The 19,883-nt window shown below is 41.4% G+C and overlaps 1 protein-coding gene across 1 annotated transcript in view; it reads right to left on the bottom strand.

Moving 5' to 3' along the window:
* DNAH5 (dynein axonemal heavy chain 5) overlaps positions 1 to 19,883 on the bottom strand; it is a 237,404-nt gene that overhangs the window by 19,839 nt on the left and 197,682 nt on the right. Inside the window, exons 66-71 of the mRNA XM_047860273.1 lie at positions 15,650 to 15,893; positions 14,534 to 14,648; positions 13,846 to 14,036; positions 9,467 to 9,588; positions 7,540 to 7,689; positions 3,413 to 3,658 (exon numbers count right to left, since the gene is read on the bottom strand). Of these exons, the coding sequence (XP_047716229.1) occupies positions 3,413 to 3,658; positions 7,540 to 7,689; positions 9,467 to 9,588; positions 13,846 to 14,036; positions 14,534 to 14,648; positions 15,650 to 15,893 (1,068 nt within the window). The remainder of the gene's footprint in view (positions 1 to 3,412; positions 3,659 to 7,539; positions 7,690 to 9,466; positions 9,589 to 13,845; positions 14,037 to 14,533; positions 14,649 to 15,649; positions 15,894 to 19,883) is intronic.

Below are 19,883 nucleotides of genomic sequence, written 5' to 3'. Positions count from 1 at the left end.
ACTGCGCCACCCAGGCACCCCTTCAAACGGACATTTTTAAAGGCATGAACTCTTAAGTACAAGGACAGTGAGGGTGGAGACAATATCAGTAACATTTAAAGCAGACTCAAGAAAGCTGAATCCTCAAGTAGCATTCAAGGAAACCTGAGACGTAACCTGATTTATGCCACATAACATCAAACACTCAAGAGTAGGTGCTAAGATGTTCCTCTGGAAATGGAGAAGACGGGCTCACACAAGAGCCTCTGCTAAAGAAAAAGAGAAAGCTGATTTTTTTAGGGGGCAAAATAGACAGGGTCCAGACTGGAGGACATCCGCACATGAAGGGTCTAGGAACCTCAATGAAGACAGGTGAAAGAACACTTACCTACTCAATTTTGAGGCCTATTACCTCCCTTCTCCCGTGGAGTTCCCAGAATACTGGCAGTAGGGCATATACCCTCTAAACAGTGGGAAAACCTTCTCTGGGGAATCTGACCACTCTAAGGACAAGAGCCTTAGAACACAAAAAGCCCTACTTTTGTATAACGCATTTTATGAGCATAAGAATATTCCTTGTATAGGAGCGTCTGGGTGACTCAGTCAGTTGGGCGTCCGACTTCGGCTCAGGTCATGATCTCACAGTCCATGAGTTCAAGCCCTGCGTTGGGCTCTGTGCTGGCAGCTCAGAGCCTAGAGCCTGCTTCAGATTCTGTGTCTCTCTCTCTCTCTGCCTGCCACCAACCCCCCCCCCCCCACCACACACACACACACTCATGCTCTGTCTCTCTCTGTCTCTCAAAAAATGAACAAACATTTAAAAATTTTTAAATAAAAAAAAGAATATTCCTTGCATAAAGCAACAGAGGCAATAATTTAGTTCACGTAGTAATAATTTATTCAATATCTAATCTATAGAACGGTTTGGCTAAAATGATCTATAATATTCAGATCATAATCTGGAGTTGTTTTCTTGACTGTAACTTCAGATCATTTAGGTTTGACTAGTGCAGCCTGAGTTATTTCTTTTTCCAAGAAATAAACCAAGCACCAAATCTAAAATCTTAGTATAAAACTGATTGCTCTGAAATTTCACATATCCCCTTATATTTTCTTAAGGAATACAGAGTGCTGCTGAATAAGGAAACTATTGTTGGTCCCTTGAAAAATGTTAATTGGCACTGTTCACAATTTTTAAAAAATTAAATGTAAAACATAACAACCACAGAAAGGGTCGAGCTGCTTTCTGTCAGCCAGCGTGTAGGGGAATCTGAGAACTTTGCTGTTTCAACCCTCCCCATGGACTCTGTTAGCTGAGTCTGTTTCTTGGGAATTGCCACATTCTGTATGAAGTGTTTTGTGTTCTTCTTACTGAGTGGATCATCCATGTTGCCTGTCATATTGCCTCAAACCTTCCTTTCTCTTTGTTTATTAACATGTTATTTATTTTATGTTATTTTTATGTTTTGGAGCACGTGGGTGGCTCAGTCAGTTGAGTGTCTGACTTCGGCTCAGGTCATGGTCTCACGGTTTGTGGGTTCGAGACTTGCATCCGGCTCTGTGCTGACAGCTCTGAGCCTGGAGCCTGCTTCCAATTCTGCGTCTTCCTCTCCCTCTGCCCCTTCTCTGCTTACACTCTGTCTCTCTGTCTCTCAAAAATAAACGTTAAAAATTAAAAAAATATATTTTATGTTTTAACTAATCTCTACATCCAACATAGGGCTCGAACCCACAACCCCAAGATCAAGAGTCACACGCTCTACTGACTGAGCCAGCCAGGGGCTCCACCTCAAGCCTTTCTTACAAAACTTTTAAAAAAACTATAACCTCTGACAATTTATAATCACACTAATAATAATAATAAAGATTTTTTTTCTTCTACTTCAAACTAAACTACTAAACAGAAAACATGGATAAACTGAATTATTGCATTTATACTCTAATTTAGTTTCCTGAAACTGTATTTATTAAACACCTATTTATTTTAAATTAGAGTTAAATAATGTCGGTGTTTTTGTTCTAAGCAAGTAATATGTGGAGGGAGGAACAGAGGAAGTGAAAAGAAGGGAGGGAAGAGAGGAGAGGAGGCCAAGAGGAGGGAGAGGCCAGGCATTCTTAAATGTAGATGCTTGTTTTCATCTCTGGGCATACTGTGCCCTCCCAATTGCAGATCAAATGCTCAGACGTAGCACAGCGTATGTGAGCACCCACTTCCCATCCCGAACCTTCACCAAAGCAGGGGCCGGGCACAATTTGGGAATAGAAGAGGTACAAGGTAAATGTGTGGGGGTTCCAAAACCTAGTAGGTTCAGGTCTAGACCGGAGGAAATGGACCAGGATGCAGCACAGCAATAAGGGTCTAGATTGAGCGGCCAGGACCTAGAACCCAGTGGTTTTGTGGTTGGCCTGGCGATGGGGGTTGGGGATGGCGTGAAGACAGCCAGTTATGTTGTCAGCAAGGGAATTTCCTGGAGGGTACCGAAAGAGTTTTGAGATATGGGGAAGAGCTCAGACTCAGAGAAGAAGGAGTAGGTCTGGTCTAAAAAAAAGCCAGAAAGGCATCTAGACCAAAACTGCACGTTCTCCAGTAGGAATGAGAAGCCAAGTGCTTCTGCCCTCCCTGCTTGGTCAAAGCGTGGAAGAAGAGGGGAGCAGGGGTGAGGGATCCTACAGGCAGAGCTGGACATGCCAGACTGAGTAAACACATGAGTGTCCTGTCCTGGAGATGGAATTCTAGAGACGAAATGGAAGAAGGACCTTCAGCATTCAGTTAATTTAAGTCCCTGGAAGTGCCCCAGCTCTGGGTGTGGCTATCCCATTTGCAAGATTACCATACGGTGGCCCCCACGTGAGGCCTGAGTATGGCATGCTCTGCATGCTACAGAATTTGCAAGCCTCAGAGGGTTCTAGGAGCCCTGCCTGGAAGGTGACAAGCCAGGTTTCCTAAAACCTCTGGTACCACGGCAGGGTAATGGCAGATTCCTGGCTTCTGAAACCTGGGCCAGGCATGGGGGGTTCCAGGGCATAGATTATGCATTCTGGAACTCAAGAAAGGCATGTTATGGTGGATTCTGGAATGTGGGGATTCCAAGAGCAGAGCTGGAAGGGCCGGAGCATATGGTGGAGGCAGAGTTGGGGGCTATAGACCCCACTGAGGGTTTGAGATCTGGAGTGGGGCTTAGCATTATGCAAACTGGTTGGGAAATAACATGTTCTGGTTGGCTAAGTTTTCCATAAGTCAAGGTTCAGCAGAAAAAGTCTTAAATTATATCTAATTTTTCCATGAAAATTTCCTAATAGATATACTTTTCCCTCTTTAGTGAATAACACACAGTGCATAAATTTAAATTCTTATTGATGCTCAAGTTCTTTTCTGCATTGCTATTCTACAACCTGCAATATCAACAACATAAGAGTAGACATTTGGCCTCACATTCGCCATGGTCTGTTGTAAGAGCCTGCGGGCATGGACCTCCTGGCCCTGGCCCATGGACACATAACGGGTGTCTATTTTTAATCTCTTCCCCAGGGCAATGATGGAATCCGTGGGATCTGAGCCCATAGACAGGAGACAGATGAGTGGTGTCCGCGGATCAGATTCCTCCCACGTCTTTTCCAAGTCCAGGATAACACCTTCCGCATACTTCTCTCCCATGGAGTCCATGATGTACTTGCGGGCCTGTCAAAGACAGTACAGGAGTCACAAAAAGTGGCTCTATCCCCTTCATGTGTCTGATGCACTGTGGCTTCCAAAGTTGATTTTTATAGATTATCTTGATGCCCAGAGAAATTCTGCTCACGGAAATAGGACATAGACATTTTTCTTGTTCTATCTCCACTCCATAGGTGGAGGGGCTGTGTTATTTGCCAACACACATTGCACAGTTCAAAGACCAGAACCCAAGTTGGTGGACTCCTTGTCTGGAACCTGGTTCAATACACTGGCTACTGCCTGGTACATAAAAAAATGTAAAATATTAGGCAACTGTATTCTTTAGGATGCTTTAAGAGAAATGCATATGCATTCCAATAATCAAGTAAGCAGCACAATGCCTGGGGTTTAATGGATACTTATCAATAGATAATTACTGAATGACTTCTTATTGAATGAAATACATTAGACACTTCCTGAATGAATGAATTAATGTTTTAAAGATTTAGTCCATAATTGTTCTCCTAATCATTGTCATATCTTTCCATTTTTGGCTTATCTCCCTTACCGTTAATTTTGGTTTGACTGAAATACATGCTTGCAGTATCACAGGCTATGTCAACTTATCAACCATATATAAATATTTTGACTAACAACACAGTCTCTTTTCAAATAAGGTAAAATAATTATGTTCGATAAAATACTATTGTGAGTATGACCTTTAGTCTATATTCTCCCTCTGGTAAAAATTGGGTGCCCTCAAAGAAAAACTTCCTTCCATTCTGTTATCTTCTCCCACCCCATTAGAGTAAGACCCACGTTTTTATCCCCAGTGGGATTCCCCAGAAGAACTGCTCTCACATAATAAGCAGAGCCCAGGTGTGGGTACAACATGAACTGTAACTTTTCCAGGTGCAGGGCAAAGTGAGTCTTGGTGAGGTGGACCTTAGTAGGACCCCACTTTCATTCCAAGAGAAACACAAAACAGTTGTAGGTAGAGTTTCCCTTAAATCAGAGAGGCTTCAGATAGCCAAAGTAAGGGTGGTACTGGTTAAACCATTGTTTTTGACTTAAAAACATCCAAAGTTTGATTTCAGTCAGTAATACAGGCTCTTCCTCCATTTTGAATATCTAGCTATGCTCTATCCATTCTCAAAGTGATTGCCACACCCTACGTCTCTGAGCTTAAAAATGGTCAATCGCACCTCTGCACCTGTTCTTTTCTGGGTGCTTTTGAGACATAAATGTGTATGTACCATGTGACACCCTCCGAGAATGCAATGGTTTTGCAACCAGGCCCTCGAATGTCCCCTGACATGGGCAGTCATACTCAGCTGAAATACCAAGAACAAGCCTGATGCTGCTTATGGGAAATGGGAACTGAATGTACCCACATTGTAGACCTTCTAATATGCTTCCCAAGAAGGTGTCTGGTTGAAAATCACAAAAGGAATATAATGTGAGCATAAGAATTTCAGAGGAGAAAACATTTTTCCAGAGAGGACTTCTAGATCTTAAGACTTGGGTGTTATCATAGGGGCCATGGGAAGGCACTGAAAGACTTTAAAAGCCAAGGAATAGAATATCTTATTTCCATTTCTTCTAGAACATACAGGATTGACTAGGGTGGGCAAGAAGGAGCAAGAGGAGACCCCAGTTAGGAAGCCATGGCTGTACCCAGCCTATAGATGACAAACGCCAGGATGAAGATGACAAAGTTACAAAGGAGCTTGTAGACTTAAATTTTAGCACTGAACCAAATAAAATGTTACATGAGGGGGTAAAAAGGAAGGAAGAGAGAAAGGGAGGGAGAGAATGAAAGGAGAGGGAGGGAGAAAGTAGAGGAAGTAATAAAGAAAGAGAAGGAGGGAGGGAGGAGGGAAAGAGGAGAGGAAGGAAGTGAGAAAGAGGGGAAGAAAGGGAGGGAAGGAGGAAGAAAGAAAGAGAAAGAAAGAAAAAGAAAGAAGGAAAGAAAGAAAGAAAGAAAGAAAGAAAGAAAGAAAGAAAGAAAAGAAGGAAGGAAGGAAGGAAGGAAGGAAGGAAGGAAGGAAGAAAGAGAAAGAAACGAACAACTTGAACTTTCTACATTGTCCTTAAGGCAACAGTTTGACAATTCTTTTGGGCAAGATAAAAGTAATGAAGCTGAGAAGAAAAACTGAAGGAAGGGTGATCTCAGTTGCCCTGCATTGCAAAACTCATTTTTCTTTTCTCAATAAATCATTGAATCTAGTTGTTTTCATGATTCCTTGGTACCTACATGGATTTTGGAGATGGTTACTCCATACGGTTTTAATGCTCCCTCTGGAGAGTGAAGCGCTGAACTTCCTACATCCCATTATAAACCCAGCCTATTTTTACTATATGGCTTCTTGGGAGAAGCACCTAAGGAATCAACCTGAGCTGAATATTCAAGCTGAGTTTTTCATGTGAAGGCAGGACACCGCAGGTCTTGTTAGCAGTGACATTTCCATGATGGTGGGCCAGCAAATTAACGGTCTTTGAAAAGATGGATCTTTTGGAGGCAGGATTCACATTTAAACCATAGGTAAAATTCAAGGAATCTTAAGCCAACTCCTGCCTCAGGGGTGGTGAGGCTTTCTGGGATCACAACTATAGATTTGGGAATACTGTGCTACCCTCTCATCTGCCTCTCCTCCCAGTGCCTTCTCATCATTCCTATTTAAAGAAACGTTCTTTTACTACTAACAAAATGGAGCAGCCATATCATGTCTAAGTTAATATAAAAATGGTATGGAAGAGCAATACATCACCTTTATGTTATACCTATGTGACAACTTAAAAACATGGCATTCTCATTCATTCTTGTACTATTTAGAACAAAGAAGATTAGTAAATCATTTAGCCCAAACGTACACCTCGCTATATTTGTTTATTTTTTCATTTTGCACATAGGTATTGCTAGAAAATTCCAAAGAAGCCTCCAAGAAAATTCACATTGGGATTAAAATTTTCAACATTTCTTTATATTTCAAAGGAAACTCTCCTTAAAAATATTCTCCTAGGGAAAGGAGGACCCTCTTGCACTGTTGGTGGGAATGCAGCCACTCTGGAGAACAGTTTAGAGGTTCCTCAAAAAGTTAAACACAGAACTACCCTACGATCCAGCAGTTGCACTGCTAGGTATTTACCCAAAGGATACAAAAATACTGATTCAAAGGGACACATGCACCCCAATATTTATAGCAGCATTATCAACAACGGTCAAGCTGTGGAAAGAGCCCAAATGTCTATCAATTGCCGAATGGATAAAGGAGATGTGGTACATATATACAATAGAATATAATATTACCCAGCCATAAAAAATGAAATCTTGCCATTTGCAATGATGTGGACAGAATTAGAGTGTATATGCTAAGTGAAATAAGTCAATCAGAGAAAGACAAATACCACGATCTCAGTCATATGTGGAATTTAAGAAAGATAATAGATGAACATATGGGAAGGGGAAAAGAAAAAAAAGGAGAGAGGGATGCAAACCATAAGAGACTCTTAACTCTAGAGAACAAATGGAGGGTTGACGGAAGGAGATGGGTGGGCGATGGGCTAGATGGGTGATGGGCATTAAGGAGGGTAGTTGTTGGGATGAGCACTGGGTATTATATGTAAGTGATGAATCACTGAATTCTACTCCAGAAACCAATACTGCACTGTATGTTAACTAAAATTTAAATTAAAAAAAAAATATATATATATATATATATATGTATATATATATATTCATTCTCCCAGGTGTGCCTGGCTGGCTCAGTCAGTGGAGCATGTGACTCTTAATCTCAGAGTTGTAGGTTCAAGCCCCACACTAGGTGCAGAGATTACTTAAAAATAATAATAATAAAAATCTTAAAAAAATATATATTCTCCTATTTTTTCTAATATGTACTTTTTACCTGGGCAATGGTTCTGTCAGGACACCAGGATCTAATAAGGAGAAGACGTCTAAAGCAGTCAAGAGATTTATCATAGGCATTTGGAAGGGGTTCTTCCTCAGGGTTTTCCTTATCAAACCAAGTTTTCCACATTTTCTCATTTCTTGATATCTGAAATATCAGGGGATAAGAATTGCATCACAGCACAAGAAAATCTTTTAGTAATAGTTCACAGATATTTTTCATCAAACCTTCTGACCATTCCAGACATGTGTGAAAGATATTCTTTGACCTTTTCATTATTTTATATTCTAGTAGCAAAAAGTGTGGAAGTCTAAAATCAAATGTGATTTACGCTAAAGTCACTCTGTATGAATGCCAGCTTACAGCTAGTTTTTGAAGTAGGGAGAGTCTTGATTTGTTTAATATCTTCTAATGCCTCTGTGGTAACAATTTTGTAAGGAATAAAGAAATCAATGAAAACTCATTTTCATTATTTTAAGGAAATCTGATTTGCTCCATGAAATCCTCTCATGATCAAGAACAAATTCATTTAGTTATTCACATATGCTTCCTCATTTCCCAGGACCACTCCTGGCACAAAAGAAGACATTTAATGCATGTTTATTATTGAACAAAAAGCTTTTTGGTCAATATTCTATTAATCTAGAGTAATTTGAAATATACCATTTCATATCATCATCGAATGAATAATGATACACATGTTTCCTATAGGTAATTGAGAAAGAGGAAAAGAATACAGTCCATTATCCTTTAGAGCTTAAAAAACTCAAAGAGAGACAAGCATTCTGTGGGTAATCATCTCAAAAACATAGAACAAACAAACAACATCTGAAGATAAATGTAATCCTATGTTCTCTGGTATATTCCCTTCGATTAAAGCCCCTGGTATATTTCTGGGAGGCCTAATCAAAGGAAAAGGCATTCCAGATCTGTATTTAGAAAGTATCATATAAGAGTAAAAAACAATAACTTCCCTCAGTCATGAAAGACTATATGACATGGAGGGATTTCAGCACAAGATAATCTCCAGACGACAGCAACTGTTACTGAACAGATATCGGTCGAGGAAAGGTCACTAGTAGTCACCTTCGAGGGGAATAAGCTAGAGTGCATTAAAACCTCCCAAATGAAAGTTATTTCACTACATGGTAGAAATAACACAGATCACCAGACATAGGCCAAAACATAAAAATACATAAAAACATACAAAGCATTTTTAAAAAACTGAACATTAAGCTTCTGGTCAACTTAAACTGGGAGGAACGTGAAGAACCAACCTTAGCACAGGTTCTGGCCATAAAAAAGCCTACAACTCATGGCTGAATAAAGCCACCTTGCTGTCTGTGTGACCTCTCTGGTCTTCTGATGTTTAAGAATCCGTTTCCTGGTTTGTCTCAACTGAACTCTCCAGACTCAACTTCCATGATCCCAGTACATACACAATTCATAGGGAACTTGCTGGTTGGGAAAGGATGATAACTTGTAAAGATAAGGGGCCAAGCACTGGCATTAGATGTAAGTCCAGATGCCTGGCTAAAGCAATATAATGGTGGAAGGACAAGGAGAGGAAGAAGAGAGACAAGGACAAATGGGCAGGCATTTCGATACAGGCTCTTTGTATTTTTTTTTTCCATTCAATCTCCTCTTAACTGTATCTAATGATCTAATTAAATCTATCAGTTTCCCCACTTGTGGATCTCCAGTTGGTGATACTGACATATGGTACAGGACAGTAGTAGTTAAACTTGGGTGGAGTTCGCTTTATCAGAGAGTTGAGTGGGCATGAGCAAGGTCAAACACAGGTAATACCATTGTATGAGTGACAAAGTGAAAAAATCTCTCTTCTGCAAATACTATAGCTGGTGATAAATCAGGAAGCTGCTCCCCGTGACACGGCCATAAGTTTATTCAAAGCACAAGTTACCTGATCAAGGACATCAGAAAACTGTCTAAGTTTGCTGAGTGCCACTAAATTCAGCCAGGTCATGTCCAGGATCCATTTGGATGGTTTAGGAGGACAAGCTTTAAGGTCCAATGAGGCACCTCCTTTAAAATTAAACATATAAAGTTACTAGACTTTTCTTTCTTTACTCTAAAACAGTCTGCTTATAAAAGCTTTTGCTTACACTTTTCATTTTAACTATTTTACAACCTTGACATTTTTTTAACCCAGAAATGTGTCATCATAATGGACAAGCTTTAAAATTTAATAAAGGAATAGATGATTTTAGAAAAACACACTTGAGAATCAGCAATATAAGTGTGGCCCAGGAGGATGCTGAATTCTGTCCTAGCCCCATCTGGCCAAGGTCTGGGACAACGTAGCTCATCTGTCTGTGTCTCTGTTTCCAAATATGTGTACGCTGGGAATAATGAAGCCTGGATGTTGTGATAATGACAGAATGACAGAAAACACATGTGTAAAGCACACGAAATAGGATCAAGACCAGAGCAGAGGGTCACTAAATGAGTAGCTACTGTCAATGTTAAGAAGTGCATGATGTTCACACAAGCTCTTTCAAGGAGAGAATTTATCTGGAAATGTCAGCAGCACTACATGTGTTTAAAGAGTTCTCATCTATAAATCAGTATATTATCTATATCCATTTTGAGCACATTGAAGGATCCTGTGTTGTATCACTTATTTTTGGTCAGTCTCACCACAGCAAAAATTTCCATTGGGTAGTGACTCTTATCTTGCTGCTGATTTACCTAAGCTCATGCGATTCATGTAACTCTCACAGTACCATAAAATAAATGACACCTTAAAATGTTGTTGCTCACCTCAGAAAAACTAAATGTGTAAACAGTCATATTTTAAGTCAGAGGAAGAGTTAGAAAGTCTTTATAGGATATAATGTACTGTTCAATAAACACCATCTATTAAAATGTTTCAGGGAAAATATGTTCCAAGCATAATTCTTAAAAGAATATAACCAATGCATTTGGTTACCTTTAAAATCCTTTTCTGAACAGAGCAGGTGATGAACAAATAACAATACTCAAGATATTTATTGAGCCAATCTCTACTTTATCCAGGTACCCCATGGACCCCACTAAATTACTATCTTTTGCCAAATCCATCTGAGTATATTTCCAAGAAGGTAAGTGTGGCCTTGAAGCAATTTTGATAAGATTATTAACTCACAAAATCAAAACAGATTGCTTTAATGGCAGGGAGTAGTTAAAGACCTAAGGACAGTGGCATTGTGTTGAAAAATGTCATACCAATTTCTATGGAAACCGTCCATTTTCCAACAAACTCAAAAGAATAAGATATTCACTAGAGAGTTAGGGAGAAGCTATTTATGGGAAGGAAAGGGTGTTTCTTGCAACCAAAGCATTATTCATTGTTTAGTAGAGAGTAACTGTGTCATGAATATCTTATCTGCTTTAACAGTGTACAATGGGCCACAGAGAATGATTGTAATGGGTTGGGGACAGATGTATTCCTGGATAATATGGCACCAGATTAAATGTACTTCTGATGAATAAATGGTTGGAATAGGAATAATTCAAAATAACTTCTCAAGATGATTGAGACTTACACCGTTGCTTTCATTCTGGAAACCCTTACTTTGGGAAAAAGTCAGTTCCAATTTTTAAGGTAATACTTCGTAAAAATGATGTGTTCTTATAACAAAAAATGTATACAAGTTACACCACACAGTTATAAAGTGGTATAGCCAAAGCAGATTTAGCACGCCATCTGGACTGATCCTTTCCCACCTTGGAGATGAGCAAATTAAAAGACCAGTATCAAAGTACTGCTATCTGAATAACATTTTCAGGGTGCTTGGTGGCTAAGTTGGTTAAGCATCCCACTCTTGATCTTGGCTCAGGTCATGATCTCACGGTTCAGGAGTTCAAGCCCTGAGTCGGGCTCTGCACTGACAGCACAGAGCCTGCTTGGGATTTTCTCTCTCCCTCTCTTTCTGCTGCTCCCCTCCTCCCTCACTCTCTCTCTCTCTTTCTCAAAAAAATCAAAAACGGGGGCGCCTGGGTGGCTCAGTCAGTTAAGCGTCCGACTTTGGCTCAGGTCATGATCTCACGGTCCGTGGGTTCGAGCCCCGCGTTGGGCTCTGTGCTGACAGCTCAGAGCCTGGAGCCTGTTTCGGATTCTGTGTCTCCCTCTTTCTCTGACCCTCCCCTGTTCATGCTCTCTCTCTGTCTCAAAAATAAATAAATGTTAAAAAAAAATCAAAAACGTTTTTAAAAAATCTTTAAATAACATTTGCAAACAAGTGAACTCCCTCTGCAGGGGAGTTCACTCACTGGGTAACTGTCACCAAACATAACCAGCAAAGAGCAATCTTACAACGTAACTGCATTCCGAAGTTTATTCTGACACTCCGTTTCATAAAGCAGCATTCTAAAACTGTTGAATGCCAAAGACCCACAAAAGCTGTCCAGCCTACGCCAGCCGGGGACTAATCAAAACAAACTAAAATACTAAAGAAAATATCACAATGCCTATCATTTGCTGAACACGTTCCATGTGCCGAGATTTACAGAAATTGTATGACTTCTCAAGAATCTGATGATGTAGATTTGACTATCCTTGTCTTACAGCTGAGGAGGCTGAAGCCTGAAAAAAAGTTAAAGAATCTGCTTGAGACACTCATCAAGAAATCAGCAAAGTCACTATTTTCACTTAGTCTTGCTAAACCTAATCCCACATCTGCTATCATCATGCCAAACTGTAACACACTTTACGGTATTTCAACCAGACCTGGATGCATTTCATGAGGAAATGCATTTCGTGCCTGAGTTGAGGCTGTCGGGAACAACTTGCCACAGTAAATGCCCATCAGCTGGAGGACCAGTCAATGAGACAGTATTATTGGAAGGGCTCGGCGAAAAAGTCAACCCCGACACCAAACATCTAAGGGATGTCTCCCCAGTTCATCCACGTGCTCCGATTTAGGAAAACTGAAAAATAAAGAAACCTAAGGAGCAAGAGTTCGAGGGTTAGAGACAAAGAATTAAAAACAGAGAGAGAGAGAGATTGTCCATAAATCATACATTTCTTTTTTTCTTTTTAAGTTTCTTTATTTATTTTCAGAGAGAGAGAGAGAAACCAAGAGCAGGGGAGGCACAGAGAGAGAGGGAGAGAGAGAGAGAATCCTAAGTAGGCTCTGGGCTATCAGTACAAAGCCCAACACAGACCTTGATCTCACGACCCTGGGACACTGAGATCATGACCTGAGCCAAAACCAAGAGTCGGATGCTTCACGGACTGAGCTAACCAGACGCCCCATAAATCATACATTTCTAAGTTCAAGTGTAACCAAATGAGTCTTTGTTGTTTCTATAAGATACATATGCAAACACATATTTATACAAACACGAATATGCATTTATTCACATATGGCTGTGGACCCACACACACCCCCAGGGCACAGCATGTGCCTGCCCACACCCCTTCCCTACTGCTCCTTCAGGGTCCTTTTCAAGTTCCTCTGCAAATCTACTCTCCAGGTAAACATGAAAATCTCCCCCCCACCTACTGTAGATAAAATTGTGTCTCATCTATAAAGAGATGGCTTAGAAAGGTGTAGTAGATAAAGCCATTTCGACCCGAGCATCATTTCCACAGTTACTTTAAATATTTTTTGTCCAGACATTCAAGAACACGACAGCAAATTTGTTTCCTAGCCTTCCACTGGGCTGTATTGTGCCGTGGCACAGCGGACCTGCCTGCGAGCAATGCCTCAACAGATACAGAATCAGTATCTGCAGGATGAGCTCCACAATCACCCCTGCCCCCTTCACACACACACCATGGCTCCAGCCTCAGTCATGGGAGGCTTGACTCCCACCAGAGCGTTGATGCTGTCTTCCTTTGATACTCTTCCTCTTCAAGTCCCCAAGGCCAGCGACCCCTGCTCCTCCAGGCCTTTACTCACTTGTCCATCTCTCAGGGAGGCCTACCCATTAGATACCCCACTAAATATCCCATTTAGAATGTTAGTTCCCAGTCCACATACCCTATAACTCCCCATCCCCCTTTCCCTGCTCTGCTTTTTCTATAGTGCCTACTAGCTTCTCCCATACTGCACAATTTACTTGTTGTTTTATGATGTGCCCCAAGTGCCTAGTCTGTGCCTTGGCATACAGTAGTAGGTTCTCAATAAATATTCATGCAATAAATGAACAAGTAAAGTATTCCACGTATACGCAATCTCCAATGACGTGCAAGGAAACTACTGTAGCCGGAAAAAAAAAAATAATACCGCACAAGACCTTCAAAGAATTCCTACATCTGGACCCGTGTACAACGCTTTCTGTTGTTATACTGACCTTTGATAAGGGTGAGAAACTCTTCATGCCTCACTCGGTTCCTCTGGATGTCGATCTTCAGGGTAAGCAGCAAGGTGAATAAGAACTTGTGCTCCTCATACAATCCCCGGGCTGCATACTTGTAAACCTCGTAAGTCATATGCTCAATGATATTAGCAATCCTCTTGCTTGTAATTGGGCTCTTGGCCGACCTGGAGGAGAGAACGCTTAAACCCAGCTTACCCCACCGCCCTTTCCCATTGTCCATAAAAACAACCTCTTTAACGGCAAATACATGACTTTGGCGAGCCAGTTCCTTTGTACACAAGAATCAGCATCCTCAAGCGAAAATAACAAGCATTCTCTCAACATAAAATAACATAACAGAATCCTCAATGTTGCCTACATCGATTTTACCCGCAGGGTACTGTCACTCACAAAAAAAAAAAAAAGTCTTGGGAATTTTCTTGTGTAACAGAAACACACAAAACCAAAGGGATCAATCAATGGATGAAGAGTTGATGGGCCTGTCTCTGAGCATGAAATGACAAATGAGAATGATTTGTTAACACCCTGGTAATTACACTACACTTAGATTAAAAAAAGAAAAAAAGACTCAGTAGCAAGAGGAAAAGAAGTTACAAATGTAATGTCATCATTCTAGCCCACAGATATAGAATTCAGCTTGGCTTCCTGAGTGCAGACGTACCGGGCTAAGGAAAGGTCAAACAAGCCAAGAAACTGGCGGAGCGAAGTCTGATACATTTCATTAACCAAGCGCATCTCAGTGATGAGGAAGTACAGGATGCTGCCCCGTGTTGCCACTGAAAGACAGAGAGCAAGGTTGCTTGTGCTACGAGGGTGGAAAATAAATGATCTGTGCCCAGACCAGCCTAAACTCTAAATGAAAACAACAAGTTTTATTTTTATCAATGACTATCTACCAGCTCTGAGGGTCTAGAGCAATGCTCATTATATATATTGAACTCTTATTTATAAGCTCTGTGTAAGCACTCTGCTATTTGTGTTTATCACACAGCATTTTTCCATTTTAGAACCTCTTATGGATTTAGAACCCTTATGAATTTCACTGTATTTTTTCATAGGTAGAAAAGGTAACTGATGGGATCGCAAACACTCTAACACGCAGCAAAGTGTGTACGCATTTTATGGACCTCATTCTTAAGCTCCATGAGGAAGCCTTGACTAAGCTTGGGGTCAGGTTGGCAAAACAAGGCATCATCGCAAAGATGATGCTCCTGACTCTCCAGCAGCAGATGATGCTGTTTTGATTATTTTTTTCAGAAAGAATGATAATTTTCTAAAGGGAATTGAGTTCTTTTAGCAGGCCCCTCTTGTAACCAATGAACAACACTGCTTTGCAAATTGCTGAGTAAGACTAAAGCACTCCCAGGAAACCAAGGAACTACCTTCCTAATACAAAGACTGCAAACAAAACACCGGCTCATTGTGACCAAATGATGAAGAACTAATGAGCAGCCCACAAACGCTGCACTAATTCCTTAAATTTCAAAACTGTAGTCAGACGTTCTTTAAAAGGTCTCCCTTTTTACCTTCTAATTTAAAAGTAAGTTCACAGGGACCTGAAAGAATTTGCTAACTAACATGGATTATCAGCACCTAGAGAATTTACACCATTAAAAAATGTTTTCTACCAGTCTTACTGTATATGTCCCAACGCAACGTCACAAAACAGGAACGGCCACCCCGCTTCACACAGCCCTTACTTCCTTCAGTTTCTCTGATTTTGGTTTGTTTCTCACTTCATTCTCCTGTGACATTTGTCTTTCATTACCAAACTCACCAGGTCTGTATTCCTCCCGGGCTGAGTTAATCTGAATTTCTGTCTCTGCCGCGATCTCCAGCTTCTGTGTCACCTCTTCCGCGGTCTGTTTTGTGTTGCTCAGCACGACAATGAGACTCTCGTCTTCCACCAGGGACCCCTGGGTACTCGTCAGCCGGTAAAGCAAATTATCTTCTAGCTCCTTCACCCTTCTTTTGTTTGCAGTTACATCTTCTAGGAGATGAGTTCTCTCTTTCTCCAATTCCTGTTAATTTGCATAAATATATTCTCTTCCTTAATTAACAACTATTGTTTGGCCATCCCTGACAAAGTTCACCTAGAGGACTGTTCTCAAGCTCCTGTAATGCAGTTATCATATGTGGCTGCAGGAACTTCATGAAAATAAGAGGGGAGCTAATGGAGGAAAGAATTGGTAGCAAACAATGTGAAACTTACTAAAAATACTATCAATATCCACCGTACCGTCTATTTATTTCCTAAAGTCAAATCACGTTAGGTGACTTTTGTGATTATATTGAAGCTTGTTTGAAAAGTGAAATATATTGAAAATACATTGACATATATTTGAAAAGACACACACAGATCTCTCCGAATAGATTCACTGTCTTCCCTTAGTCTCTTACTGATAACAGCTCTGTTGTTTGAATGTGATTATGTTCAACCTGCTAGTTGAAATAGTATCCAGTTCTCTGAAAAGCAAGGGTCCAAATGACAGGCAAACAACCTGTACCAGGTACAGGTGCTGGAGGTACATTTAAATTGAAAAATGTTCTGGGCCTGAACGGGTGCTACTCTCTCCATGACAAGTAAAGTTTTACATCTTTCCTGAAGGATCTTTATAGATAGCTGGGGAGAGAATGGTTTAGAAAGATTATTGTCCATATTGGTTACTTCTTCTTCTTGGTGGTTTGGAGAGGGAGAGTCCGTGGAACAGAAGGAGAAAAAAGATGGGACCAGTGAGGATGGGGAAGCAGGGAACAGCCGTGACACAGAACCAGCCAAAGGGAGGGGCGCCTGGGTGGCTCAGTCGGTTAAGTGTCCGACTTCGGCTCAGTTCACGATGTCACATTTTGTGGGTTCAAGCCCCGCGTTGGGGTCTGTGCTGAACTCTTGCTCAGAGCCTGGAGCCTGCTTCAGATTCTGCGTTTCCTTCCCTTTCTGCCCCTCTCCCGCTCGCATTCTGTCTCACTCTGTCTCTCAAAAATACATAAATGTAATTTTTTTTAATTTAAAAAAAAAAAAAAGAACCAGCCAAAGGCAGCAGGAAGCCCAGAGGCAGGAAGACAACAGAGAGGATGAGCCTCTGCCACCAAGTCAAACTGTACACGAAAGTCAAAGTCATTTAATGAGAGGCTCTAATTCTGAAGCTAGTAAAAGAATCAAAAATGGAAAGGACAGTGAGGGGCAGAAGACACGAATAGACACTTTTCCAAAGAAGGCATCCACATGGCCAACAGACACATGAAAAGATGTTCAACAGCACTCGTCATCAGGGAAACACAAATCAAAGCCACACTGAGATGCCACCTCACGCCGGTCAGAGTGGCTAAAATGAACAAATCAGGAGACTACAGATGCTGGCAAGGATGTGGAGAAATGGGAACCTTCTTGCACTGTTGGTGGGAATGCAAACTGGTGCAGCCGCTCTGGAATATAGTGTGGAGGTTCCTCAAGAAATTAAAAATAGATCTACCCTAGGACCCAGCAATAGCACTGCTAGGAATTTACCCAAGGGATACAGGAGTGCTGATGCATAGGGGCACTTGTACCCCAATGTTTATAGCAGCACTTTCAACAATAGACAAATTATGGAAAGAGCCTAAATGTCCATCAACTGATGAATGGGTAAAGAAGATGAGGTTAATATATAGAATGGAATACTACTTGTCAATGAGAAAGAATGAAATCCTGCCTTTTACAGCAACATGGATGGAACTGGAAGGTATTATGCTAAGTGAAATTAGTCAGTCAGAGAAAGACAGATACCATATGCTTTCACTCACATGTGGATCCTGAGAAACTTAACAGAAGACCATGGGGAAAGGGAAGGGGGAAAAAATAGTCACAAACAGAGAGGGAGGGAGGCAAAGCATAAGAGACTCTTAAATACAGAGAACAAACTGAGGGTTGATGGGGGGTGGGGGAGAGGGGAAAGTGGGTGATGGGCATTGAGGAGGGCACTTGTTGGGATGAGCACTGAGTGTTGTATGGAAGCCAATTTGACAGTAAATTACATTAAAGGAAAAAGGACAGTGGGTAAATAGTATTTAAAAATTTGGACAGAAAGATATGCATTAGTCAGTTTGCTTGAAAAGCTTTCTAAATATAGTGCCCACTGACCGATGCTTAGATGCATTAATGAAGTAATATGAATTTACATGTGACACAATATGGGGAAACCAGGGTTCAACGCATGGTTAAAAGGCATGGTTGGGAGTTCCAGTTGTGCTCAGTGGAGCTACCTGGGCACGTGCTACGAAGCTCAGATTTCCACAGCAGCTTCAGCAGGGTAAATATTCGATTGGGTACTCCGGATATGGCTCAGCAGTTATTGTAGATTCTACTCCCCGCTGAGAGAACTAGAAATCTAAAGTTAAAAATAGTGATTGGGGTGGCTGAATGGCTCAGTTGGTTAAGCATCCAACTCTTGATTTAGGCTCAAGTCATGATCTTGCGGTTCATGGGTTTAAGCCCCCCACTGGGCTCTGTGCAGGCAGTATGCAGGCTGCTTGGGATTCTCTCTCTCCCTCTTTCTCTGCCCCTCCCCAACTCTTTCACGCACTCTCTCTTTCAAAATCAATACACTTTTAAAAAGTAAAAAAATAATAAAGTTATGTGCAGCAATGAATCATATGAAATCATACAAAATATAATGGGACTACTCATTAATTCCATGATTAATTGGGTGACTTCCCTTCGCTCTGGTCCAGTGCCCACACGAACATCATGGGGAGGGAGAACCAACACGTAGCCCAAACTGCCATTGTGAAACTCTAGTGCAAGTCCTTTTCCTTTAGTGCTTAATTTATGTAATCATTTTTAGGATTTTCTTTTTGACTACGAGAAACATGGCGTAACAATTCCACAAACTCTTGTCTTGTGTTAAACACCATCGATACGCTGGTAACTGAGAGCTTCTTCCCAGCTCTTCACCATACGTGGTCTCGATGTCTCCACGTGAATGTCGAAGAGATGTCCCCCACCACCCCAGCAACACTAGCAAAAGGGAAGTCAGGGCTCTTTCCTGCATACCTGCTGCCCCCCAGCCTTCCCCATCCCAGCAGACGGCAGTCCCATTCTCCCAGCAGCTAAAATTTTGGAGGCCTCTGTCACTACGTCCCTTTCCTCAAACTCCACATCCTGGTCATCAACAAATCCTATCACCTCTACTTCAGAAACACACCCGGAGGCTAATCGTTCCTCACCAACTCCACTGCTGACACTCTGGTCCATGTCTCTGTCGTTTCTCCTTTAAATGACAGGACCCAAATAGGTCTCCCTGGCTCATCCCTACCGCCCGTTGTCTATTCCCAGCCTACCAGTCAGAACACTGCTCTGAAACATACCTCCTCTCCCCAAACCCTCTAAGGACTAACCATGTCTCTCAGAGTAAAAGCTAAGACCTTACCACAGCCTGTGAGGCTCCGTCTTCATTTTGCGCCAGCCACATCCAGTAAGCCCTAAATCAGCAATAAGCCAGAGCAGAGCCCGGGAATCTAACCTACCTCCAGGTGATGCAGGGCTGCTATTCCTGTCTGTTCAGGGCACCACACTTGGAGACCAACTGCCTTAAACACATAATGCACTCTCCTACCTCAGGGCCTTTGCACTGGCTGTTGCTGTATCAGGCCCATCCTACCAGGTAACTTACTCCCTCCTCCCCTTCAACTTCTCCTTAAATGTCACCTTCTCAGTGGAACCTACTTTGACCACCCTGTTTAAAATCATAGCCCACTATCTGATTCCCTAGCTCTCCCTCTTACCCCACTCTGTGTTTTTAAATAGCATTTACCACTTTCTAACATAACATATAAATTACTCATTAGTTAGTCTCCAAGGATTTTTTTGGTTCATTAATACGTTCCCTCAACTCTTGGAACGATGCCTGGTACACAGTAGGCTCTCAATATTTTGGAACGAATGACTAAATTCTATACCCTGTTTCAGACTGAAACAAAGAGTGAACAAGAAAATCCAGGCATATCTTGGTGCCAGAAATAGAAATGTGAAAATT

This window comes from Prionailurus viverrinus, chromosome A1 (genome assembly GCF_022837055.1).
Source record: "Prionailurus viverrinus isolate Anna chromosome A1, UM_Priviv_1.0, whole genome shotgun sequence".
Classification (NCBI taxonomy): Eukaryota; Metazoa; Chordata; class Mammalia; order Carnivora; family Felidae; genus Prionailurus; species Prionailurus viverrinus.
Note: the sequence above shows the minus strand (reverse complement) of the source record. Positions and strands in the feature narration are given on the sequence as shown.